General features: G+C 33.0%; 1 protein-coding gene across 3 annotated transcripts in view; it reads right to left on the reverse strand.

Annotated features, from left to right (window-relative positions):
• The window catches only part of LOC140445681 (putative inorganic phosphate cotransporter), a 70,313-nt gene extending 45,400 nt beyond the window's left edge, over nucleotides 1–24,913 (reverse strand). The window contains exons 1-3 of one of the 3 annotated variants that reach the window (XR_011951427.1): nucleotides 24,752–24,913; nucleotides 5,290–5,550; nucleotides 2,946–3,085 (exon numbers count right to left, since the gene is read on the reverse strand). Coding sequence is in view for 1 of the 3 variants with exons in the window: in XM_072537927.1 (XP_072394028.1) it covers nucleotides 2,946–3,085; nucleotides 5,290–5,374 (225 nt within the window). In the remaining 2 variants the exon portion in view is untranslated. Of the gene's footprint in view, nucleotides 1–2,945; nucleotides 3,086–5,289; nucleotides 5,551–19,437; nucleotides 19,520–24,751 lie in introns of those variants that run through there. The other 2 variants (XR_011951428.1, XM_072537927.1) reach the window with 2 other exon arrangements.
• Nucleotides 24,914–27,346: the final 2,433 nt, after the last annotated feature.

Raw genomic sequence — 27,346 nt, forward strand, 5'->3', positions numbered from 1 at the left:
GTTGTTTCCGTATGTACTTCGTAGATATCGTGGTCGATGCCTTTGGATTAAAAAATATACTCGTAATTTATTTTTGCCAGCCATGTAAGTGAATGAAATATATATTGCAAGTGACAGAATGCCAGCAAATGACATTCCGTATTTGTAATTCGGAACAGCACTTTGCAATGTTATAGAAGATATAACATGTCCCATACCAATAAAGTTAGATGCAACAATCATCTAATGGTTTATTATCAAACCATTTCGTAATGACCATTCTTCTTACTTTTTGAAATACGTAACAGCTTCTTAAATTTTTAAAAATAGTCTAATATGAAATATACCCTAGATAATGATGACACATTAAATCAGAAATAAATCAAAACTAGAATAAACTAAAATCAAAAAATGATACTCTCCCAATTTTTGTCATGAATTATGTTTGTCCTTCCTGAAGGACGTCGATGTTTACAAAATATACAAACTTTACAAGAACTCTGTGTGTATTTAAATAAAAAGCATGAATGATTAAGCTTCTATTCTATAAAACAATCAAACCAATTGTGTATAGATTTCAGCTTTTATTTCTACGTGTAAATCAATCACAAAGTACATGTATGGAGTTATCTGAACGATTTATGTCACTATACTTTTCCTATAAAATGTGTTTGCTTCGAAGATGATAAAACTTTCATTAATACTGAGCATAATTTAGAAATGAAAATAGATATTGATTCCCAGATAGCACAAAACTGGTTTGTACATAATTTGCTGAAGCTAAATGAAGAGAAAAATCAGAATTTGATTTTTAGTTCCGATTGGAAGTATATCTCAAGAAATAGTGTTAAAATATTAGGAATCTTTCTAGATGATAATTTGGATTGGAGTACTCATACAGACTACTTAAGTTCTAGACTTGCTACAAGTATATTTTTAATACGCAACTTAGTTTATATGATTCCTAAAAGTACCCTTAGAATGTGCTCCTTTGCACTATTCTATAGCCATCTACAGTACGCAATAACTATTTGGGGTAATTCTTCTCACGCAGATCGAATTTTTAAACTACAAAAAAGGGTAGTGAGGATACTTGCAAGAGCAGAGTATTATAGGGCACACTGTAAACCTTTATTTGTGGATTTAGGTATTCTGCCACTGCCTTCATTCTTTATATATGAGACGCTGATTGAAATTCATGCCAACAAAGGTAAGTTTAACATAAACTTCAACTTCCATGATCACGATACAAGATCTAGAGATGCTATTAGAGCACAACGTTTTAGGTTGACGAAGAGCATTAAAAATTCGACTGATGTTGGATTGTATAACTTTTTGCCAGATAAAGTAAAAAGTCTTCGCTTGTTATCGTTAAAGATTAAAATCAAATCACATTTTTTTTAACATTGTTTCTATTCAAAAACTGAGTACTAAAGTACACCTTTTACTCAATAGTAAGTACAAGTTTGGTCAAGGTATTTGTCTATTATGATGATATTTTATGTTTTTATATTTTTATTTAGTGTGTTTATCGTTTATTAAATTGTTAATATTAAATATCTTTTTCTAATGTTTAAATTCGCAAAAAATTTTTATATGTATGTATGTAAATTGTCACTATTCCTTTGACTTGTCAAAAACGAAACTATTTTTGTATATTGACTAAATAAATTCTATTCTATATAGTTTAACTAGATACTCGTTATGTTGTATTATTGGGACAATTACAAATTTATTATACATAAACTATTTAAACGCCTAAATGATTAAGTTTAGAACATTCTATATTTTTCGTGATGTAGGTGCCCACAACAGAAAATGAGTGGAACGACGTGGTACGTGGTTTCGCTACAGGTTGAAACTTCCCTGGATGTGTTGGTGCAATCAAAGAAATGCACGTCATGATTAGGCGTCCTAAAAAAAGTGGCTTTATAACTGCAAAAAAGTTTCAGCACAATATTGCTTGCTTTAGTGGACCATAAGTACTGTTTTACGTATTTAGACGTAGGAGCTGCTGGAAGAGAGTCAGATGGCGGAGTTTTTGGTCGTTCTACGTTAAAAATGGCAATTGAAGAAAATATTTTAAATATATCAAATAATTCTATCATTGTAGGGGATGACGCTGTTCCCGCTGTTTTAAAAAGCTCTCTGTTTAAGCCCTATTCACGAAGCAGCGCGCTCACATTTGAGCAACGGATTTTTAATTACCGTCTAAGCCGAGCTCGCCGCATATCAAAAAATGCTTTCTGTATTTTGGTATCGAAATTAAGACTATTTGGAAAATCTATTTCGTTGTCTTTAAACAAATTATATCAAATTGTACTTAAATGTTTTTAAGTTTAAAGGCAAAAACTTGCCAAAGTATTCTTTGTATCTATTGTTTCCACAATTCCTTTCAGAAACCAGTCAGCAACATCATACCAACCTACTTTTGGTTTATATATAGCAACTGTTGATGTTCCGCTTTTACATGATTTACATGATTAGCTTTAACCTTATGGTGTTCAAGGTATACGCATTTCGAATGCTGCGTATTTTGGACTTTGCAATATTAATATCAACCTTTTTTACAGTGGCCGCAATAACCTTAATCATTTTACTTAGAGCCGCATCCCTTTGATTCCTATCTTCATATGACGAAAGTTTGTAGTTCCATAGAGACAAGGATATTCTTTGTTTACCTATTTTATTTCCTTTGTCGACGATTTTCTTGATGCTTTTATTCATTCAATTTTTGAAATTGTAGTAACAACGCTTTAAAAACGCAAACTGGCGCCAATACTACAACTGCTTTTACTTTGCTGCCGTATGGATTAATGGCGTTATTTTACTGGAGCCAGTAATTATTTTCATGTGCCAATATACTGGCGCCAGTCGACTGGCTCCAATAAATCAGTGCATGTGGAAAACTACCTCTACTGGCAAATATTAGTTAGTTTAAATGGTGATCAAATCAGAATACTTACAGGTATATTCTTGTTAACACTAGCTGTACGATCGGTCATAGCGACAACGCATACTGACATTGATACTTTTAAAGAATGCGATAAAAATAGGATCATTGCCAACAACACAGTTTGAATATGTCGTTTTCCCAATCCATTACCTATAACATTAAAACACAGATTGTAGCATAAAAATGTCCTTATAACTATCGAATATTCAATGTATAAAAATTTATTTGATACGCCCCTGGCTGGTACATAATAATAATCTGAAATTTTGTTTACCCACGTGTTTATACGAAATTTCTAAGAAAATATTAACTACGTAGAGTCTAATTGCGTTTTAATTAAATAAATTCCTACAATTTTGAAAGCCCAGAAATCGAGGAGAAGATGTTGTGTTCTGAACGGTAGAGATGGTTTTCAGTAGAAAGTTTCAAAAAACCGGCAAAATTTTCATTTAATTCCATGATTTAGAAGGAGGTGAATTTAATCTCAAGATGCTATTTGGCAGTCTTTGTTTAGTGAGTTTTTGTATCCAATTCCAAGGTAATAAACTTTCTTATTAACTTAAAAGGAAATACACAGACAGTGAAGCAAAGTAGTTTTTGTTAAATTTTTCTATCTAAAATAAACATTCGTAGTTAATATACTAAGATTTGTTTTCATGAGTTATAAATAAATATAAGTGTTATGGATCAGCTAATTGTCATATTTTAGTTTCCTTTTAAATAAAGTTATTAATTCAGAAAAGTTTAATATTTCATTTGGACATATGACAGTCAGTATTATGCTTTTATCTGTCATTTGGTACATAACCAAAATTTTAAATTCTGTTTTGTTAAAAGGTTAAACTTGTAATAACTGTTTATGTGAAATAATAATAAATATGTAATGCTTCTCTTTAAATCGGATTTTTTTAAACGGCGTCCATTTTAATTAGTATAGGAATCTTCTTGTGTATTTTTGCCCAGGAAATCTCACCACTCCTCTGAAACATAGTTCTAGATACCCTGGTTCACCAACTCAGCAGCAACGGTTTCTACACAATAGCCTATGGAGACGATATTGCTGTCCTGCAAAGCGGTAAGTTTGAGAACACGCTATGTGAGAGATTACAAGTTGATCTCCAACTAATAGAAACATGGTGCAAGGAACACTCACTATCTTTAAATTCTAAGAAAACAGAGATGGTCCTCTTTACCAGGAAAAGAAGAATCACGGGCTTAATACCCTCAAGGATTCTAAACTACAGTCTAAATTTTTCTGACGAGGTGAAGTACCTTGGTATTACCCTTGACAGGAAGTTGACATGGAACTCACACTTAGATGGTAGAGATAAAAGAGCATATATTGACTATAAGCAGTGTCGACGAACAGTCGGACGCATCTGGGGCCTTTCGCCCAGGTGCGGAACAAAAAGCACTGGAGGGTACTGTGTGACAAGCTGGACGAGGACATCTGGGGTGAAGGGTATAAGATGGTCTGCGGAGAGACGTCGAGCCTGAGTGTGGGATTCCCTTTACTTTGGATGAACTAGCTGTGGCGGTGAGTTCCCTTAAGTCTGATAGGGCTCCCGGTCTAGATGGTGTCCCACCTGAGGCGGTTATACGTCTGGGCAAAAATTTATTTATTGAACAGTTTTATAGAAACTGACTACATTTGTGTCAAAATGCAGAAATTACTTACAAAAGTTGCACTCTTCGCCTTTAAAACGCATTTTTATTTTTGACGATAGGACACTCTGATCAAAAGATATCCACTTTTTACCGTCGAGTTAATACAAAGTTATTTATTTCACATTCATTTCGCGCGCGGAACTGACATTAAAAATAGCCGGTCGCTTCAAGCGGCCTTTCTAAGATAACGGTTCGTTCTACGCAAAAAGTGCTAATAAACATTTTTGTTCAAAATCATTTCAGCTATATTTTTGATTTGAAACATTTTTTCTACGGCGTACAAATTATTGGTAAATCGATTTTTTTTTGCGTGTTTACACCCCTACGAGGACAGTTTTATGGGAAAGCCCAGGGGTTAAAGTGATAAAAGTTTTTGCATCTTTTTAGTGGTTCCAAAATTAATATTCTTGGCAAAATTCAGCTTGTTCGTATGATTTTTAGGGATCAAATCTTTGACGACTGGACTATAAGTAAATAATTAAAGTTATTATGAAGCTATTTTCTTAATGAGTCCATCATATTTCGTGATTTATAGTGATTTTTCGTTAATAAATGGAGGGATAGTCTTTATATTATATTTGTTTTATTTGATAAAACTACTGACTGTTTAAATGCTAATTTAAATATTATAATAATAAAAATTATCTTATGATTTTAATTATTTATAGTAAAAATATAATGCTTACCTGAAATATCCCTGGCTACATTGGAATTATTTAAAAGTGTATTATCACCATAGCTTGTTGTGTTACTCATTTTTTTAACCTCCATAATGTAGTTCCAATTATTCTACCAAGTTTGTTTACATTCACTGTCGACTAAATTTTCCTTGTTTGGGAATACATAATATTATGTACTAATTAGTTAATTTGCAATTTTTCTATAAATTGCTAGTGATATCGCATATCGATATCGCAATCGATAGCACTTGATAATGCTAAGGTTGACTGAAATAATGCAGACTGTTATTTATAAACAAACATAACAAATATAAATTATGTTTTATGCTAAATAGAACAGGAAAATTAAAATATCAACCGAAATGAATGAAACTAGTTTGATGACCGGATGGGAAGGTCAAATTCTTTAAGACATTTTTCTTGTTAAATTATGATTTCGTTGCCACTTATTTAAGCAAGTTTTAACATAGGTATGTTAAGTTTCAAGGTAAATAAAATTTGACTCGTTTATTAAAGATGACACTTCAGTCTTGCCACTGGATGTATCACAATCTATCTGTGAAAAAATCATCAATTTCACGTAAGAGTCTTATACAGGTTTTTGAAGCTTCTAAAAGATATAAAAGATATATAAGATATAGCCGATGACAAATCCTTAAAGACGTATAGCATTTTGCTTTATTTTCAACAATCCTAAACAGTGAAAAAATCTTTTTTGCATATAATCGAATTCTTACATATTTTAGAGAAAAATGGTTCATATAAAAGTTATACATGAACCACTGATCGAGATAATGGCAAACACCTTTATTTTTGCAGTAATTTATAAGTGCTAATAACTTTGTTTTTGAATAATGACATGTAATACCTCTCTCACTCTCTCTCCAATGGCGCTACGCCCAAATCGAGCCTTGGCCTCCTCCAAACTATACCTCCAACTTTGCCGGTCCCGCACCGATCTACTCCAGGTTCTCACGTCTAGCAAATTTTGCTAGAGAGATCGCTGTCTATTTGAACAGTTGGTAGAGCTCATGGTTGTACCTGGATCTTCATACTCCGTTTTCGTTAATTAGTGCAAATATCTTCCTTGGGACTTTTCGTTCGACGACTTCCAGCTTTTGTTTTGTGTCTTCTGTCAACATACTAGTGGTCTGATAATAGTTTTGTAGACCCTGATTTTCGATCTCCAGTGTGAGTTTTTTGAGTGGCACGCATGGGCGAGTGAAAAGTAAGCTTTGCTTCCCTTTACTATTCTTCTTTGAATTTCTGGTTCTTCTGTTCCATTCGTATGTTTAATGCAACTCCTAGATATGTGAAGATTTCTACAGTTTTAATATTTTATTCACGTGCGTCTGTTTCCCCTAGCTCTTGCTTGTATTGACTTTTTGTAATTTTGAATATTTATTTCTAGTCCGGTCTCTTCTGCCCCTAATTTTAATTGTAAATATATTTCTGCCACCTTTTCTGTTCTTCTGAAGGACAAACAATTTAGTTTGTTTAGTGTAGTGTTATGTTCAACTTCATGTTTAATTTTATGTTTAGACATTCTGGGATTGTTGGATAGCCCAAAACTGACGAAGTAAGTCTAAAACGTTAATCATAAAAAAACTTTTATCATCCATTAACTTCGAGTTTTGATCGAGGTTAATCAATTTCTTCAATTAAAAAAAAAAAACGTTTTTTTGGCTTATTTCAGATGCCCCTGAAGATGCTCTAGTGAGTAAACGTACTTGGGCAAGATATAATTATTAATAAAACTGTTAGTTCTACAACATTTACTCATTTGAAAATTATTATAGGATATAACAAGTGTGTTTATGATAACCGTATCCTAGGTAAAATAAAAATATAATATGCAAGTGAAAAATAAAATATATAAGAAACGTTTTATAGGCAAATAATGATTTTTTTATTTTTTATGATTACTGATTAATGAAAAAAAAAACAAAGCAAATCCGTTGTACGTCTTTACGGATTTGTCATCAGATACCCCTTATATACCTTTTAGAACTTTCGAATAATTGTATAAGATGTTTACGTGAAATCGATGAGTTTTCACAGATAGACACAGACAGAACTATCATATTTGTAGCCTTTATATAAGAAAAGTTTGCCGACAAGTACCCTAAACCGTTCACCCCTTACCGCATGGTGGGTCATATATGGCATAATACTCAGTTTTATACTTAACCGTTAGAGATCAAATCTTATTTTAAAGTATTTATGCATTTCGTGTCCATATAGAGCACATATTGTGTATAACTGGTAATAAAGCGCCATCTCAATGCAGCAAAGTAAACTTTTTTGAAAATTTGCAAATGGTCGCGGTCTGACAATGTGCAATTTTTGATTTTCAATTATCGAAGTTTCTACTGACTATTTTTGTACAAAAAAAAATAGCGATAATATTATTTTATTTTAGATAATGGACCCAAAAAATTTTATGGTGAAACCTTTGTGGTAGTGGACATAACAGATGGTAGTGAAGACGAAGGATTATCAAATGATAATATTTCCCATATTATATTAGTGCCAAAGTTAGACTATGAAGATGATATAATAGATAATAAAGAATCTGATATTATTAGCCCAGAAACGAATTTAGAAAGCAGTTCGGATAGCGAAGATATTTCTTTGAACGAAGTACGACGTTATCTAATAAAGAATAGAAATAAAAATCATCCAACTTGAAAAGAAGGAAATTTGGTAACATCAGATGATAATATAATATTTCTCGGTTGCCACCTACGACCTGCCACCTAAGTTGCAACAAGCGGATTCCCCTTACACATTTTTAAAATTTTTTTTAACAAATGAGATGATCAAAGATATAGTTAATCAAACTATATTATATTCAGTGGACAAACACCTCAAAAACCTTTGAAACTTTCTGAAAATGAGCTAAAACAGTTCTTAGAAACCTGCATTTATATGTCAGTAGTGCAATTGCCAAACACTAGAAGTTATTGGAACTCCAGCGTGAATCATCCATTGATCTCAGACGTTATGTCATGTAATAGATGGAAAGAAATAAAAAGTTTTTTACATTTTGAGAACAACAACGATATTGCTGCCGGTAATCCTGGTGATGGTAAACTTTTTAAAATCCGACCGCTACTAAATAAACTAAAGAATCAGTTACTTAAAGGTCCGAAAGAGGAATTTTTAGCCATAGATGAGCAGATAATTCTAACAAAAGCGCGTTCATCTATAAATAAATATAATGCTTAAAAACCCCACAAATGGAGATATAAGACGTTTGTTTTTAGTGGTGTCAGCGGATTTTCCTTCAACCTACGATTATGGAATTTTTGTAGGAAGCCAAACTAATGTTGTACCCGATGGTTTTTCGTGATTTAGGGATAATTTCAGATGTGGTTCTTCGGCTAACACAAACAGTACCAAGAATTATAAATCACAAAATATTCTTTGATATTTGGTTCAACAGCGTCCCATTGCTAATTTATCTAACGAAACAGAGTACGTTACCACTAGAAATAGTTAGAATAAACAGAGTGCCAAACAGTAATATGCAAAAAGAGGCTGAATTAAACGCCAGAAAAAGTCGCCACAATTGATGGTACAAAAATATCTGTTCTTAGATGGTACGACAACAAATTAGTAAACATTTTATCAACATATGCTGGAAGTACGCCAACAGTTGAATTTAAACAGTTTTCGAAAAAGAAAACACATATAACGTATGGTCCTAAAGTTTTGGGAAAAATTTCAAAAGCATATAACTCTGACCACAATAATCTTATATTTTTATTAAATTATTCAAGAATTTAACTTAACTATCTTCATTATAAATCAAAATTCAAATGACAGACAAGGGACCATTATTTTCGATTTGCCTAATAATTCCTCTGACACGTTGCATCATCCTTTGGACGACCTCGGCGTCAATTTCTCTAATTTTTGTATATATGCGGCGTCTTAACTGTTCCTGACTTTGTGCTTCCCATCCGTTATTATATACTTTCCGACTTAATATTGCCCAGAACTCTTCAATTGGACGAGCCTGAGGTGGGTTGGGGGGATTGTCTGCTTTCGGTACAAAGGTAATGTTGTTAGTTTCGTACCAGTCCCTTGTGATCCTCGCGTAATGACATGAATCAAGATCTGGCCAAAAACTATTTGACCATTTGCATGATGTGTGTTCACAAACTAAAGCAATTTAGAGAGACATCTTTGAATATAAATATTTGCGTTTAAGGCTTCGCCTCGAACAACACCAATGTAGGGCTGTGAGATAAAGCCAGCCTCAGAAATTGCACACCATACCAAAATTTTGTTCTCAAATTTTTTCTTACTTTTGAATTTTATTTCATCAGGTACATTTTCGTAATCGTTCGTGTAAAACCCATCGTTACCCTTCATCTCAGAGTTGGACAAAGTAAAATATTTTTCATCGTCCATCACGATCAACTTGTTGACGAAATGCACTCGCCTTAACGCGCGGCAACATCTCGGAATTCTCTCTAATTGATCCTCTGTGTATTTTGGAGTTTTCCTTCTTTTCCGGTAGATAATATTGTTACTCGATAGGGTCCTGTATACTGTAGTCTTTCCAACATGAAATCTTCTGGCCAGTTTTCGCTGTGAGACCCCAATTTTGTTCTTAGCCGCTTCAATCAGTCTTGCCTCTCTTATATGGTTCAAAATCCGCGGTCGGCCACTTTTACGCAAGTTAACACATGGTATCCCTTCTTCACATTCTCTGATTGTGCGATAAATTGTTGATTTGCTTATGTTTTGATATTATAAACACCTCGGCGAATATCAATTTTATAAGACATTTTGCAGAGCACAAACCAAAATATTCTGCTTTGTTTATTAAATGTCAATAACTGATGACATTTCAATTCCATGGCCTTCTTTAGTAAATGCATTTTGCTTTTCAATCAGACCAGGTGAAATTTTTCCCAAAACTTTAGGACCATACGTTAATGGTTCCATGTCCAAAAGCTGTAACGATCTATAACAAGTATATGGGGTGAGTAGATCTCCTGGATTCAATGTTGGGATATTATAGGATCAAACTCAGATCCAAAAAATATATTTATTTAAGTATATTTTTCCATATAATTAAATTAATCACTGTCAATTCGTGGATTATTTGAAGAAGAATTGACAATGAGCATAATTGCTCTGGCAGATTTCAAAATGGCAGTAGCAGAGTGTTTATGCAAAGTTAATAAAGCTAGTTTTACTACAAAAATGGGTCGTCCGTATGGAGCTATGAAAAATTTACAAAACAAGAAAAGAGGTGGTCCAGCAACCGATATTCCAATGCAAGATGTATGAACAGATCGATATGGTCATCTTTCATTATGCTGTAGTGAAAGGCAAATATGCGAATACCCCTGTGGTTCAAAAAGCTTCATAAAATGCGAGAAGTGCAATGTTTTCTTTACTTAAACAAAAAAAGAAATTGTTTTTACAACTTTTACACTGAATAGTTATTATAATTAGAAAGTAATAAAAGTGATTTTTTTTATTAAGTTTACTTCTTGAATCTTGTTTTAATGCATATGTTACGGTCAATGTGATAAGTCTGGTCTGTATTAATAATAACCGGTAAATATTAATAATAACCCTAACAGTTGGTCAATGTGATTAATAATGCCTTTATAATTAGATTAACCGGGTATTATCAATACTATCCTAACAGCTCTGGTAAATGTAATAAAAACGGATTTTGGGCTTCGCTACTGTTTATTTATGAAGCTTGGTAATAAAGTTAAACATTTAAACAGAACTTATTAATCAAAAAACCTAACTAGACATGTAATAAGTAAAAACAGACTCGAATTAGTTAATAAAGTTAAACACCTAAACATAATTTATCAATCAAAAAAATCTAACTAGAATTGTATTTGGTAACAAACAAGTAAAAATAGACTTGTATTTGGTAACAAAGTTAAAACACTTAAACAACATTTATCAATAAAAAAAACCTAACTAGACTTGTAATAAAAAAAAAACAGTTAAAACACTTAAGGGGAAAGGCGCAAAATGACTCCTGTCAAAATTTTCAATGTGTTTTAAATGTATCCATTTTTTTGGAATCCTCAGAAAACTAATAAGTATTAAAAAAAATAAACGCAGAATGAAAGATTACGTTATTACCGAGTACCTCAGTAATAGGGCCCTCGATAGTAGGGCCTAATAATGGCAATAATATTTCGGCTACCGACCTTAGCTCTATAAACTTCTGGAATTCGCACTCTAACACTTTCACCTACTTTTGCAACAGGGAATCTATCATTAGAATGCTTTAACATTCTGTCAGCTTGTTTTATAAGTGACTGTTTAGCAAGATCTCGAATCTCTTGAATTTTGTTTGAAGTTTTCTTAACTTCAGTGCCATCTGCTTCCTGTCCCTCATTTTCTTTAACTCTAATTGTCTTGTCTTCCCCATTGTCATTGTCTTCTCCATTGACAGCAACTATTGCATATGCATTATATTCTATTCGGCTGTTAGCGTTACTAGGACATTCAACATTCGCTAATTGTGAATCCTCGGTTGTACTGTTAACATCCAAATTACCACGGTGCTTTGTTCCATCATCGGTATCATCGGACTCATCTAATAATATTGCTTCTAAATCTGCTTTGCTTCTAATTTCAGTTAAAGTACCAGTAGGTAAGGATGTTTTTAAGCCTACTTTAGCCTTACAACCGAATAGTGCTTAGCCTTAATTAGACTACAGCTAATGCCGGAATGGTAAGCTCAGTTTTTCATAAATTGGATGAACTTTATGCCTTCCGACGATTGACTCGTTTTGTTTGTTTCCAGCCATGTGGCCAACATTTTTTCGATATCTTGGTTCGCTCTCTCTATCGAACCATGCGACTGGCTGTGTCTGCGTTTTCCGTGGACAATTTTTAGTTCGTCCCACATACTGCAGACTTCTTCAATAATGTTTTTTGCGAATTCTCGACCATTATCAATGTGTAAAATGTGTGGAGCTCCAAACCTGGTAAACACTTCCAACAAATGGTACGCAACTTCTTCGGCACGCTTGGTTTTTAATGCTCTGAGCTGGACAAATTTGGTAAGATGGTCTTGATAGACCATAATAAATTGATAGTCATTATCCGCTTGTGACTGCATGTCAATAAGATCGACTTGACATCTCGAATTAAATGCACTACTTAAAATTGGCTTCACAACGAGTGCTTTTTTTGGAATACTCATTTTCTTTTGACACGGTACACAAAGATTTAAGTAAACCTTGAAAAACTCCACAGTGATGTTCTTATATTTCGTCTTAAGCTCTTTTATTATTCTGTTGCGGCCCCCATGTCCAATTGAAATATGGGTCTCGTGGGACATTACCAATTTTTACAATATCATACCGTGATAACCGTTGATATTCTTCAGGTGTTTTGTGAGAAGTCTTGTCCTTCATTGTTTTAACTTTCATTAAAAATGCTTAATACTCATCTCTGGCTAATAACTGATGATTGTTTTCTTTTACAGACTTAATTTCATGGACTTGAAATCACTCATTGTAAAATAAGTTAGTAGATATGTACAGAACACTCTAAACTTCACACCGCTTGTTCAACTAAACAAAAATGTTTTACAACGACACAGAACCGCTTCCGACTACAGAGTTACTATCACTGTGGTAATACGCGCGCACTCGTATATCGCAGTGACTAATACACTCACTTCCCTCCACCCCACAAGCTTCTAAGAATTTATTGGTATTCAACATTTATCACGTTTACCGTTTGAATGCGGGATTTATGACTAATAACCGGTCAATGTGATTATTTCTGGTATATTTATTACTTTTACCTAGCTATTCGGGTTGTATTAATAGTAACCGGTAATTATTAATAATTCCCATTTAATCATATTTACCGTAATACATATATGACACAAAAAAAAATAAATAGATACAAAAAACTAACCGAATAGGATTTTTTTTACATTTTTACCGTAATCTTGAAGTCAAGTTTTTAATCATAGATTTTTTTTTTATAAAAAATAAAAAAATCATGTAGTAAGGGGTTAACACTGTGATGGTTTTGTTTTATAAAAAATGACCGTTAAATATAATGTTGATTTTCGGTAGTATTTATTTTCTCAAATACATACTGTAAATCATTGTTTTTGTTTGCGAATGGTAAACAATGAAAAAAGGCTGAAAATGTAAAACCGGCCTTTTATATAATTATGAAAGAGAGAAATGTATATCGATTTTAGTCTATATTTATAGGTGATGATACCTTTGTCACTCTTCCCAGTTGTCTCGACTAATATCTATATTCAACAAATTTACAGGAATAAAATTTTACTAAACAAAACAAAGTAAAAAATTTGCGTAGGTACTACGGAAACAGATTTTTCACCAAAACTTTATCATCTAAACACTGTCTATCATCAAAATAGCTACTTTTACCTTATTAATAAATATGTACTAATAAATATATACTAAAAGAATTTGACTGATGTAAACTATTTTATATTCTTACTACATTATCTCGTTAAGTGCGTTTATATCGCAATTTTAGTCATAAATATTAAAAAATACTGTAAATATTTCCTAATTAAAACGTTGCCATTTTTTATTAAAAACAATTTTTTAATATGTTCAGATATTTAAAAGAGTTATGCAAAAGCAGATATATATTGTTGTTAATTAGCTATTTATTAATAACCATGAAAAACGTAGATATCTGCATTAATTAGGATTAATATTATTAAATATATAATGTAAACTTATAAAATACAAAGAACATGATTGTTTATAGACTAACCAGACACTTTAAGAAAACTATAAATTATATTAATTTGTCCAAAATTGAAATACGTACAAAGTCACAGTAACTAGGGATATTTTTCAATGCAGTTACCTTAGTTATCAAGGCATTTGTTGTATCGTGAAATCAGTTTTCCGATGCTAGTGTTGTAGTCTTCCACCGCCAAACGTCCTTCAGTTTCGAGAACAGATGATAATCGAACGGCGTAAAGTCTGGGCTCTAGGGAGGGTGCTCGAAAATTTCCCATTGTAGACGTTCAAGTTTTTGCTACGTTCTGAGAAGAAATTCGAGTTTCGCCTCCCGTTGCAATGCGGTCTAGAAATTTGTCACCATCACTGTAATATCGGGATCAAGGCCGCTTCTGTCAGACCCTGTGTTACCCACCGAGCGCATGTTTTTTATAGCGAAGTTGCTGTCACTATGTTGTGTAAAAAAGATCGATGAATTTGTGGATAAGAGTCATGCAATGTGATTAGAAAAAAGAGAGAGGGTATTGTCACATTCCCATCAGGCCATTTATGGTACTAAAAAGAGAAGAGGAATCGACAGTCCGAGGGGTCGGTTTCTTTATTCATAAAAGAATTGTGTTAATAAACCAAATCTCCACAAGGGTGGTCTACTTAAACTTTAAAATAAGCGCAATATAATCCTAAATATCATTCAAGTGTACGCATCTACTACAGGACGTCCAGATGAAGAAGTTTAAATATTTTAAGATTAAATATCCTGTGTAATCAAGGTAAATCCTGATTACTTCTTAATAATAGGTGGCGATTTCAACGCCAATATAGGCACTAAGAAGGACCCCTCAAAAATAATATTCGTAATAAGAAAAATAAGTCGTCAAAGTCTTGACCCCTAAAAATCATAAGAAACAAGCTAAGTTTTGCCAAGAAGATCAATTTTGCGACCCCAAAAAAAGTGAAAAGTTTACCACTTTAATCCCCAGTCTTCCCCTAAAACCGCCCTCATAGGGGAGTAAAAACGCAAACAAAAAATCGATTTAACAAGAATCTGTACGCCCTAGAAAAAAATCTTTTAAATAAATAATATAGCTGAGATAATTTTGAACAAAAATGTTTATTAGCATTTTTTGCGTAGAGTAAACTGTTCTCTCAGAAACAACGCTAGAAGCGATCGGTGATTTTGGATGATAGTTCCGCGCGAGAAATTAATGTTAAATAAGATTTATATCAACTCGATGGTAAAAAATCGATATCTTTTGATCAATGTGTCCTATCGACAAAAATCAAAATGCGTTTTAAAGGTGAAGAATGCAGCTTTTATTTGCAACTTTTGTATTTTGCCGCAAATGAAGTCAGTTTCTATAAAGCTGTTCAATAAATAAACTTTGCGCGATTTTTGTCATTTTTTACGATTTCTTGTGAGAACAATAAAATGTATTACTTTTATTGACCAGTCGCAGTGGCGGCTTTTGGGGGTAGGCAGGATAGGCTGGGCCTACCCAATAATTTTAGGAGCTTTAAAATTGAAAAACGTATATTCAAAAATTATGTTAATGCATGTAAATAACTTTTAAATGTACTAAATTACTCAATACATTAGCGTCCGTTAAAACAACTATGTTATTATATTACCACAGAAAGCATCGAATCGTATTCAGGCATTTTAAATATCATTAATAGGCACGATCGAAACTGGCCGACCCAGCTCACATAAGATCCCTGTACAAAAAGCGTTTGAAGTTGCAGCTTACCGGACAACGATTTATATTGTCGTGTTTATGCTTGCTGTTTAGGCACCAGACGATCGGGCCTACGCCGATCATTGTTGTCACTTGTAATGTAATTCTCGAATTGTAATATAAATTTTCTTTTAAATTATGATAAAAAAATATATAATATAATCTATAATTGTAACATATTTTTAAACAAACAACACAATTATTGCAAACAAGTGCACGGTGGCCCAAATAAATTTAAAAAAAATCGTAAAATTCGAAAAAAAAAAGATTCCCCCTCTCACACAAAAAAAAATGTATTACACACACTGGCGGCTACAGAATTTTTTTTGGAGAGGTCATGGATCTTGAGGGTGATTACTTTTCTCTGATGCAAGGTTACTTTTAGTCTTACCACTAATAGAATAAGTGGGTTTTCAAATATTTTTAGGGGTGGGGGTCATGATCCCGTGACCCATTCTTCTGGATACGCCACTGATTACACATAGCTATATGTAATTTGCTGGCTTGGCCTACCCAAAATTTTACCACACCAGCCGCCACTGACCAGTCGTAGTGAAATTTTTATTGTTGGAGAACAGTCTTCAAAACTTATAACATGAAATATCCATGTTAGTGTTTGGTAACAAATATTAGCCATTTGAATTATGACTAAAAACTCAGAATTTAAACTTTTACATTACAAATGATCGCACGTCACAAGAAATGCTTCCAAGAAGACGGTTTTTTATGTAGTTTACAGCAGAAGTTAAGTACTTTGGACAAACGTACTAGGGTAATTTAAACAGTGCAGTTTTAAATGTTTTAGATCGTTTGTACTACGAAAGTTTAAATTCAGCGTTTTTTAAGCATATTTCTAATGCTTCACATTTGTTGCCAAAACTCAAAACTAAAATTTTATGCTATACATTGTATTGATCCTACGAGAATATTACAAATGGAAAAATCGCGCCACGTTTATTTATTTAACACCTATATAAAAACCGAGTTCATTTTCGCAAAATACAAAAAATGCATACGAAAGCTGCACTTTTTACTTTGAAAATGCATCTTGATTTTTTCAATAAGACACTCGAATCAAAAAATATTGAATTTTTACCGTCGAGCTGATACAAATTTTATTGAGCATTGATGTCGGGCGCGTAACTGACATTCAAAATCGCCGATCGCTTCAATTGTTGTTTCTGTGAGAGCTGTGAGAGGTTCGTTCTACACAAAAAATGCTAATAAACGTTTTTGTTCAAAATTATCTTAGTAACATTTTTTATTTGAAATATTTTTTTCTATGGAGTACAGATTCTTGGTAAGTCGATTTTTTTTAGTTTTAGGGAAAAGCTCGGGGGTAAAAGTGGTACATTTTTTTGCATCTTTTTTAGCGTCCTAAAATTGACATTTTCGGCAAAGTACAGCTTGCTCGTATAATTTTTAGAGGTTCAGTGACATTTTCGCCTCTGACAACAGGAGTATTATTTAATGACTCAAGTTTGTTAAGCCACTGCTTGTATGGCAGTTATTACAGCCATATTAGCAGTGATCATAGGTTATTAAGAGCGAAAATAACGATATCGACCGAAAAAGAAAGGCTCAAAATAATAAATAAGAAACAAGAAAAGAAATGGACAAACCAACTAATATTCAGGAGTTCGAAAAATATATTGATAATTCATTCAACAAAGGAAAATAACAACAGTATAAGCAAAGGAATTTTAATCTTTTGTTCAGCAATATAAAGTTTTTTAAGTTTGGTGCAATCATAACTGAGAAAATTAATTTTTAAGATGTAAAATTTTGATAATGTCTCTATCACAAAACTTTAGGTTGAATGAAGATAATAAATAATTTCGCATAATATTTAGAATGTATTTTTTAATGTGTTTTACAAAAATAAAGACCAATAATATTATTGTTAATGACACCAGCCCAAACGTTAACTTTTTTAGGATATTGTGTGTGAATCTCACACACCCAGTGAGGATTTTCTCTGCTCCAATATCTCAGTTCTGTTTGTTAACCATTCCGTTTAAATGAAACGACGCTTCATCAGAAAAAATCATTTTGTTTATGATCTGCAAATCTGTGTTCATTCTGTCGATCATCATTTCACAGAATTCTTGTCTTCTATGAGGATCATCTTCATTTAACTCCTGATCCAACTGAACTTTGTAAGGGTGGTATTTTTCTTTATGCAAATATCTCAAAATAGATGATTTACTTACATCATTGATGGCAGCAAGTTCCCGAGTTGACTGATGTGGATTTTCCTCAATCTCTAGAAGTACATCTAACTTTTTTTCATCAGTAAATTTAACATTTCTACCTGGTTTTTCAATATTTTTTACACGTCCAGTATAACGAACCTTCTTTTCAATTTTGCTAACTGTAGACTGCGAAACTTGCTGACTAGGGTATTTATTATTAAATATTTTACAAAGCTCCTTTTGAGTTCTTGTTTTATTACCACAACCAGTCATAATTAGAATGTCTATTCTTTGAGTCTCGGACAAATAATGAGCCATAACTAAATTTAATACGCGCACAAATATTATACTTTTACTAACTTTAAATACCTTAATGACAGCAGCATACTAATATTTTGGCTTTTTGACTAATATTTTATTATCTTCAAAGTTTTTTCCGTAATTTTTAGCAGAACAGATACGAAAATACCTGATTATTTCTAAAGTATATTTTATTAGACCAGGCAATATTGCTGATTTAAAAGTTGGGATAACGGAATAAATTAACAAAATAACCCCCGAGGCCATACAAAATGTACGAGAATTCCAAAATCGCCTCGGTTATTGTCAAGAAGTGAATAATGGTGGTCAAGTTGAACGTTTAATTTAATTGTAAAAATCAGTTTTCTTAGTTATGATTGCACAAACTCAAAAAACTTTATATTGCTTTGTTATTTAAAATTTTCGAGGGGGCGCTTATAATTCAAAGGGGGTGCTGGAAGAGGATAGTTAGAATATTTTCATACTGTAAATTATCACTCTAAGAATAAAATAGACCTCTTTCAAGGGTTTTTCACATCTTCTCCTTCGCGTGTCATATCAGAATTATCCGACGTTGGCGATCACCATTGCGAAGGCTTCTCGATCTTCTGCAATATGGAATAATTGTCCTGCATTTGTTATATGTGTCCATTCACGAATGTTTTTTAACCAAGAAACTTGTTTTCTTCCTACACCTCTACGGCCCTCTATTTTACCTTTAATGATCAGTTGTAATATTTTATATTGACTTCCCCTTACTATATGTCCCAGATAAAGCAATTTTCGATGTTTAACGGTCTTTAGCAGTTCTCTATCTTTGTTGACGTTCCTTAGTACTTCTTCGTTAGTTTTCCTTGCTGTCCAAGGTATCTTCAGCATTCGTCTATGAATCCACATTTCCAATGCTTCAATTTTGTTCATGATCGATACTTTTAGCGTTCACACTTCTGCACTATACAAAAGTACGGACCAAACATAACACTTAACCTTAACTTAACTTATGTTTTTCACATAATACATAATAAAGCTAAAAATGAATTTATTCCATATATATGGACCGCATGGTATAATGTACCTAATCTTATTTGCTTAAACTTCTTATACAAAGAGCAGATTAACTATTGGCATTTATTGAAAATAAATAAAAATTTTTAACTGGTAGGTACTTACCTATAAAATAAATTGTACACCAAACTGATTAACTATAATTGTTGATTTGAAAAGTAATTCTACCTCAGTATTTACTATAAAATCTTAGTTTTTATTATGTAGAAGAAATATGCATTGGCAATTAGTAATTAATGCGCAGAAAATACCTAAGTGGACAGGGACGCATTTAGATTGAGGTAAAATAATATCCGGCTTTAGGTTTACCTTTGCAATAAATTTTTTATATGCCTGTTTATAAGTTAACGTAGGTAGATATTCACATCACAATCATTATACAAAATTTAACTTAACTTAATACCCAGTAATAAATCAAAATAAAGTGAAGTGACGTTAATATACAAATATAATTAAATGCAAAACAAAGTATTTACTTAACAAACATAAAAAAATCGTTGAATTTATAATAAACTAGTGATTTTGCCTAGTTTTGTATCAACCGTGATTGATTCGTTCGTTTTGATTCAATCACCAAAAAATATTGAACGACCGAATCCCGCTAGTTCATACCGATTCGATCGTGCCGTGACAAAAATCGATTGATCGACCGCCGACTGCGCTGATTAAACTAAAACAAAATGAAGCAGCCAATAAGGTCGCGGCATATTATCATAGTTTCCGGCACGTAGTGTTTCCAGTCCAGCAATCGGACTGTGCGTTCATTTTCATACATAGAACGTTTCAGTTTGGTACGGTGAAGATGTGTTCTCGCTTTTCCAAATATTTTCTTTTTTATTTGCATCATGATAGTATTTATCATTGTATTTATATAAAATGTCTTCACCGCGTACGAGTTCAATTAATTTTTCGAAATCCTTGTAAAACTTGTACTACTAAACTGTAAATATCAAACCAAAGAGTATTTTTAAAAATGAAGAGGTATCACTTCCGTGCTTAATTGTCACAAAGCACTGAAAACACATACATAAATGACAAAATAGCCTCGAAAATTATTATTTTTTAAATACTCTGTATCAAAATCAAACAAATACCTAAATACAACGAGGGAAAAACGACGGACTCCTAATTCACATTATCCGTACCAACAGGTTTCGACTCGTTCCGTAGCGTTCGGCATTCGTAAAATATTGTTTTCGAATATACTGAACCGGTACGTAAGGGCCCGTTCACACATGGGAGTCCGTTTTACTGGTTCATTTTTAACAGATACGTCATAAATTTATGCTCTGTACACATAGGCACCGTATAACGTTGAACGGATCCGTCATTACTGGATGCGATGTGAACAGAAAACTCGCAGTGTATACGCTGCTATTCTACGAGGATGGACGCTGTCGTGTTGTATTGGTACTATCGTCGGATAAGGAAGATTCGACGTTATTGGCAGCATCCACTTATGGCCCAAAGATCTAGAGAGGGTGCTTACAGTTTACTTATGAGTCAGTTACGAGGTGATGAATTGAAATTTTATAATTACTTTCGTATGTCAATGTCTTCTTTTGATGAACTTCTTAAACTATTGGAAAAGGATTTAAAAAAGCAAGATACTCGATGGAGGAAAAGTATCTTCCCAGAAAAAAAAACTAGCGATATTTTTAAATTACATACATTTATTTTTAAAACTTAGACATATCTACTAACGTAGCATCACTTAATACAGATTGTACTTGCGATAGTGCACTATCAGTAGGCTGTGGTCTGCTAAAATAGCCCTGGGATTGATAGTGACTAGCACCAGATGTTTGTGTATAGGCTGACCACTCATAAGTTGACTGGCCAACTCTCCTATGTTTAATATTTTGTAGTAGGTTTATCACCCCTGATTGGAATTAAAAAGTTCGGTCATCATCAAGCAAAGACAAGGACGGCAAAATACCTTTGAAGAACGATAAATTCTGATCATCCTGCCCAATTTTGACATCAATTTCATTAAAATTTCTTTTGGCTGATGCTCTGCGTTTTGACAGGGGAGCTAGATTTTGTTTGTCCTTTTGACTGTCATTGTCAAGTTATGTGTCATTGTAGTCACACTGTCATCTTTGTTTATAGGTTCATTCCATGTCGTGGTGTCATCTTCGGTGTGTTCTTCAGATTGTTTAGCAGAGACGCTTTCGTGCATTTCACCAGCAGCAACCACTTTTTTCAAAAACAGCATCTGATTATGGTATTTGTAGGGCTTCGTGTTTAAGACAGCGGAACCAGACGTCTTGCAATTCTTTTTTTCCTTTAGTGGTCTCACCCAGAGACCACTAAAGTTTTCCTAAAACAAGTATAAAACAATTTTATTTTCAGGTATGCAGCATTTGGGTGTTCATTTAAAGATTTTCAGTACACCTATCACGTTGGTGTATTGAATGTTAGTAATATTATTAAAGAAGTTTCAAGATGCATATGAAACAATTTAAGTGAAAAATTTATGCGACTTCCTACATCAGTCGACGAATGGGAACAGATAGCAAGTGGATTTAACAAAAAAGCTAATTTTTCCCACTGTCTCGAAGCTGTCGACGGAAACATATCCGACTTAAACCACTAAATAGCGGTTCACTGTATATCAATTACAAGGATTTTTTCCATCATATTATTAGCGATCGTAGACTCCGACTATCGCTTTGTACACGTCAGTGTCGGATCTTATGGAAAAGAATGCGATTCATCAATATTCAAGGAGGCAACATTTTGGAAAATGATGCTAGACGGCAGTCTACAAATACCAGCACCATGCCCATTAACAAGAGACTCAGAAACGAGAGTTCCTTATGTAATCATTGAATACGAAGGTTTCGGATTACACGAAAATTTACTAAGCCCGTTTGGCGGGACGCATCTGGACAAAAATAAGCGAATATTCAACTATCGTTTAACTAGAGCTAGGAGATACGTTGAATGTGCCTTCAATATCTTAGCTAATAAGTGGAGAATATTCCATCGGCTGTCTAGACATCGATAAAACAACATCTGTATGATCTGTTAAGGCATGTACTATTCTACACAACTTTATAAGAGACAAGGAGAGCTCAAACAGTGATAATTACGTATCTGAAGAATTTAGTTACGAAAACCTAACGCATGAAATAAGAACACGAGGTGGTAATACTGCCAATTTAGTTCGAACAGAATTCGTGAACTATTTCATGTCCGAAGCCGGATCAGTTCCATGGCAGGATGAAGCTTTTTAGAATGTAATTAAATAATAAAACAGACACTTATCGAACTCTTGTCTTTGTCTTTGTTCCATAGCCTTAAAATCCTTCATTAAAATAACGCATATTTTGCGCCAACCTGTAATACTTGCAGTATTGTCTTTGTATTTATCCAGCGTCCCGTCCCAAAGGACTGGCCTATCTTCCACCCAACTAATTAACATTTCCTTGTCTATTAACTTTTCCCACTCCTTGGTTGACATGGTTGATCTGTGATTATAATAATTATTACACACAATGCACGCGCGCGTTCTCTATGAATTTACAATAGAAAATACGAGTCAAAACCAATCGCATCACTCCTTTTCCTACACCCCGCACACACCGCCCGCCACGAACACAGTATCTATCCGTTAAAATTCTACGTATGCGTATATTTTTAACTGTTCCGTCGTGCAGTATTCGATAACAAAACGAAATGTCATTTTTAACGGAACGATATTTTTTACTGTATACAGAATACTGTGCCATGTGTGAAGTCGCTCATACAACTACATAAGTCATCGACGAAACAAACACGTACACGAAAACGGAACAGTAAAACGGAGACATGTCTGAACGGGCCGTTTGTTGTCGGATACGATACGTTCCTGACAGTGTGAATTGTTCATATTTAAAACCATTTAAATTATATTTTTCAGTAACCGAACGCTACGTGCTGGAAACGCAACGTGCATGATAATATGCCACGGCCTACCATGCGGTCCATATTTTCCATACATAAATTCATTTTTAGCGTTATTATGTACTATCTGAAAAAACCTGAAACAGGTCGATTTTTATTCTTAAATTAAAAATTTACAGTATGAAAATATTATCCCCTTCCAGCACCCTCTTTAAATTATAAGCACCCCCTCGAAAATTTTAAATAACAAAGGGGGTCATGTGGCACCTTGTTAGAAAGGGATTTTAGTCCTCTGTTCAGCAATATAAAGTTTTTTGAGTTTGTGCGATGATAACTGAGAAAACTGATTTTTACAATTAAATTAAATGTTTAACTTGACCACCATTATTCACTTCTTGACAATAACCGAGGCGATTTTGGAATTCTCGTACATTTTGTATGACCTCGGGGGTTATTTTATTAGTTTCTTCCGTTATCCTAACTTTTAAATCGGCAATATTGTCTGGTCTATTAAAATATACCTTAGAAATAATCAGGTATTTTCGTATCTGTTCTGCTAAACATTAGGGAAAAAACTTTGAAGGTAATAAAATATTAGTAGGCTGCTGTCATTTAGGTATTTAAAGTTACTAAAAGACGTCAGTATAATATTTGTGCACATATTAAATTTAATTATGGCTCATTTGTCGAAACTCAGATAAGAAAGAATATACATTCTGATTATAATTGGTTGTGGTAATAAAACAAGAACTCAAAAGGAGGTTTGTAAAATGTTTAATAATAAATACCCTGGTCAACAAGTTTCGCAGTCTACAGTTAGAAACATTGAAAAGAAGTTTCGTTATACTGGACGTGTAAAAAATATTGAAAAACCAGGTAGAAATGTTAAATTTACTGATGAAAAAAAGTTAGATGTACAGTTCGTCAAAGTTAGCTCTGTCTTTCAGTTTAAACACTAGCGATGCGAAAAATAAACAGAGAACTGATACTGAGCGAATTTTTAAAAAAATATTGAATGCATTCCTAAGATAAATCAATATTATAATGTTTGATGGTATTTTGACCATTGTTATCTTTTAAGAGTATTTGTATTTACATTGTGGATTATGTGCCAATCTTAGATTAACGAAACCGAAGGTGCCAATAATGAACAAAAAGTATATAAATACCTTTCAAGAATCGAAGTAATACTGTGAAATTAAATTTAAGAGGTATAAAAATAACTTGTTTCAATACTTAAAGTTCAAAATGGTTTAAGTGAACCTAAGAAAGAAATAATGTTTATTGAAAATATTAGTTCCATGATTAGAAGGCTGAAAAATATAAACGAAAAGAGTAAATAATTAAAATATCATCTACTGAAAAAATGCTTAGGTAAACTAGAAAAATTGTTAAAAAGTACATAAAAAAAGAAAATAATAATAATTTTCACAAAATTGGTCATGTAACTACTTTCAATACATTTTAAGAATAAAAAGAGTTATATTATGATCATTAATTTCCTACATCTACTGTTTGTTGTACTTACCAAAGGTATGCAACAAATTATCAAATATAATGAATTTAAAATAACAAAGCGACTACATTCTGCAACAAAATTGTTAAATTCACTTAAGGCGGGAGTTTCATTCGTCGAATTTGTAACATTATACAAAGAAATATACAGATCTGGGCATCTAAACGACATATTGCTGACTGTAGTAGGTAGAGTATTTTCTGTAAAATTTTACCAAATCCTGTTATTAGTAATTGGATTTAAAAAATGAACTCCCCTGTTAAGTAATAGTGAAGCCAATATATTTTATTAGTATATTTCCAATTATTTTTTAACTTGTGTCAAGGATAAGGATTATTATGTCGAATTGGCTAATGAACTCCGAATGTTTGAATGCAATACCAATGGATTGCTCAAACATCAAATTAAGTTGCAAGCAGTCCTAGAGATAGAAAAAGTGGATTTATATCTCATCTCTGAAACTCATTTCATTAAAAAATCTTATTTCGTTCAGTAAATGCAGGGTATATCATACTAGACATCTTGATGATGCAGCAAAAGGAGAATTAATAAAAAAAATATCCCACATGATGAGGTGCTCAAGTATTAAACACACTAGCACAGATGATCATAGACTATTGTTATGATCATCTGTGACACTACATACAAGTATGTGTCAAAAAAAAAAGACTTTAATATAAGCGTAAGTTTAGTTTATAGTCCACCTAGACATATTATTAAAAATAACATTATGTAGAGTATATCTAAAGTGTGGGAAGAAGGTACAGCTGGTTCCTAAACAAAACGATACGACTCTTAAAGCGTATTTTGTAGAAAATTGAGCAGTGTATTTTGAAGGATAAATACTTATTATTTACATACTGTCACTGTCACTGACAAATCTTAAAATTTGTCATATACCTTATTCTGTTCAACCGCAAAAAATGGCTCCACATGCTAGCAAAAAACTAAAAGCAAGAATTGTAACGAAATCAGATGTCAGCATCTGCGGTAGTGAACCATTTTAACGTAAGCAAAACAACAGTTTCTAATATTAATAAAAGATAGAGGAAATAAGAAACTCTCGAAAGAAAGCAAGATTCTGAAATACCAAAAATACCTACCGCTCATGAAGATAGTACGCTTTTGGAGAGATTAGAAGAGAATCTTTTTTAAGAGGCGAAAACTGCAAGAATTATGTCGGAGTTTCCGGGAAGAAAGACAATGTAACCTCGGAAACCTTTTTTGAATGGTGCTAGAACCAATGGATACACTGCGGACGGCAGCCATATGGTTGGTGGAAAGCGAGTCGTGGGTTTGAAACTAGCTTTTGGAACCGGGAATGGGTCCAACGTACGAAATAAGTAAAGGTAGAACAGGATAAGAGATATTAGAAAAGACATAGAAATAAACAAAAAGATAGATGGGTAAAATTGCCAAAAATAAGATAAGATAGAAACCGGGCGCCACTTAACTTTTTGGGTTCAAGGGGAAAATTAAGAAACCTTAGAAAAGAAAACAGATAAGGAAAGATATTTAGGTTCTGAGACCAAATCCAAGGAAAGATATCAACCATCAATTATTAGATAAATTTGGTCAACACACTACATAAACAAATAATAAATATATTAGGTGGACTCCGTTCACATACTTACCTACGAAACTTAATCAGCCTGATCTTTCTTCTGGTCGAATGTATAATAATTATTTAATATAATAAACAAACATTCAGAGGTATTGTTATATCAGGAAACTTATTAGGAGTTGAAAAACATCAAAGTTTATCGAGTACGATAAACCTTGATGACTGCTGCACTCTTCACTGAAGCTAAATACTTTACTTGTATTAAACACAAGTTAATTAAATTAAAGGTAGTTTATGCCAATCTTTAATCTAATATGGTATTAGATTAAGAAACTGAAACATTTAAGTGTATACACACTTACGAAAGAATTAACCGTGGATTAACCAACCCGGCGTCTTTTGATAAGTACGACCTATCGGTACGTGAGAATTCCGTGATTCAGAAAGTCGGTAGGGCAATAAAATTTCCTAATGGTAAACACGCGCGTATATATTATTTGCAAATACGGCCATCGGCGTCTCAGCAATAGGGGTAAAAGGATTAAAAATTATTTAATATTTTAATTTAAAAAAAATGTTACAACAATAACTTGGCGCAGAAATAAAGCATCGCGTCTTAGATAGCGAACTACAGCAAAAAAACAAACTCTTACACCACAACAAAAACAATCAAGACTTATATTTGCTTTAAACCACTAGCTACAAAATCAAGATTTTTGGGACAGGGTAATATTTACAGATGAGCAATTTTTTCAATGTTCTAAAAAGGGTAAAATTGAGGTGTATAGACCAGATAATAATAGATTTAATCCTCTATATGTTGATAGATATCGAGCAGCTGGTCATTTTAGCGCCAATGTATGGGGATGGATTTCATCTAGAGGAATGGAAATGGTATGGCGTAATGATGGCAAGTTTGTTGGGCAGACTTATCTGAATATTCTAGAAAAGATCATGTTTCCCAGTGTAGAACAGTTGTATCCAGAAAATAATTTTATCCTCCAACAAGTTAGTTGTCGTGTTATAACGACACACTGCAAATA

Source organism: Diabrotica undecimpunctata, chromosome 7 (genome assembly GCF_040954645.1).
Source record: "Diabrotica undecimpunctata isolate CICGRU chromosome 7, icDiaUnde3, whole genome shotgun sequence".
NCBI classification, from domain to species: Eukaryota; Metazoa; Arthropoda; class Insecta; order Coleoptera; family Chrysomelidae; genus Diabrotica; species Diabrotica undecimpunctata.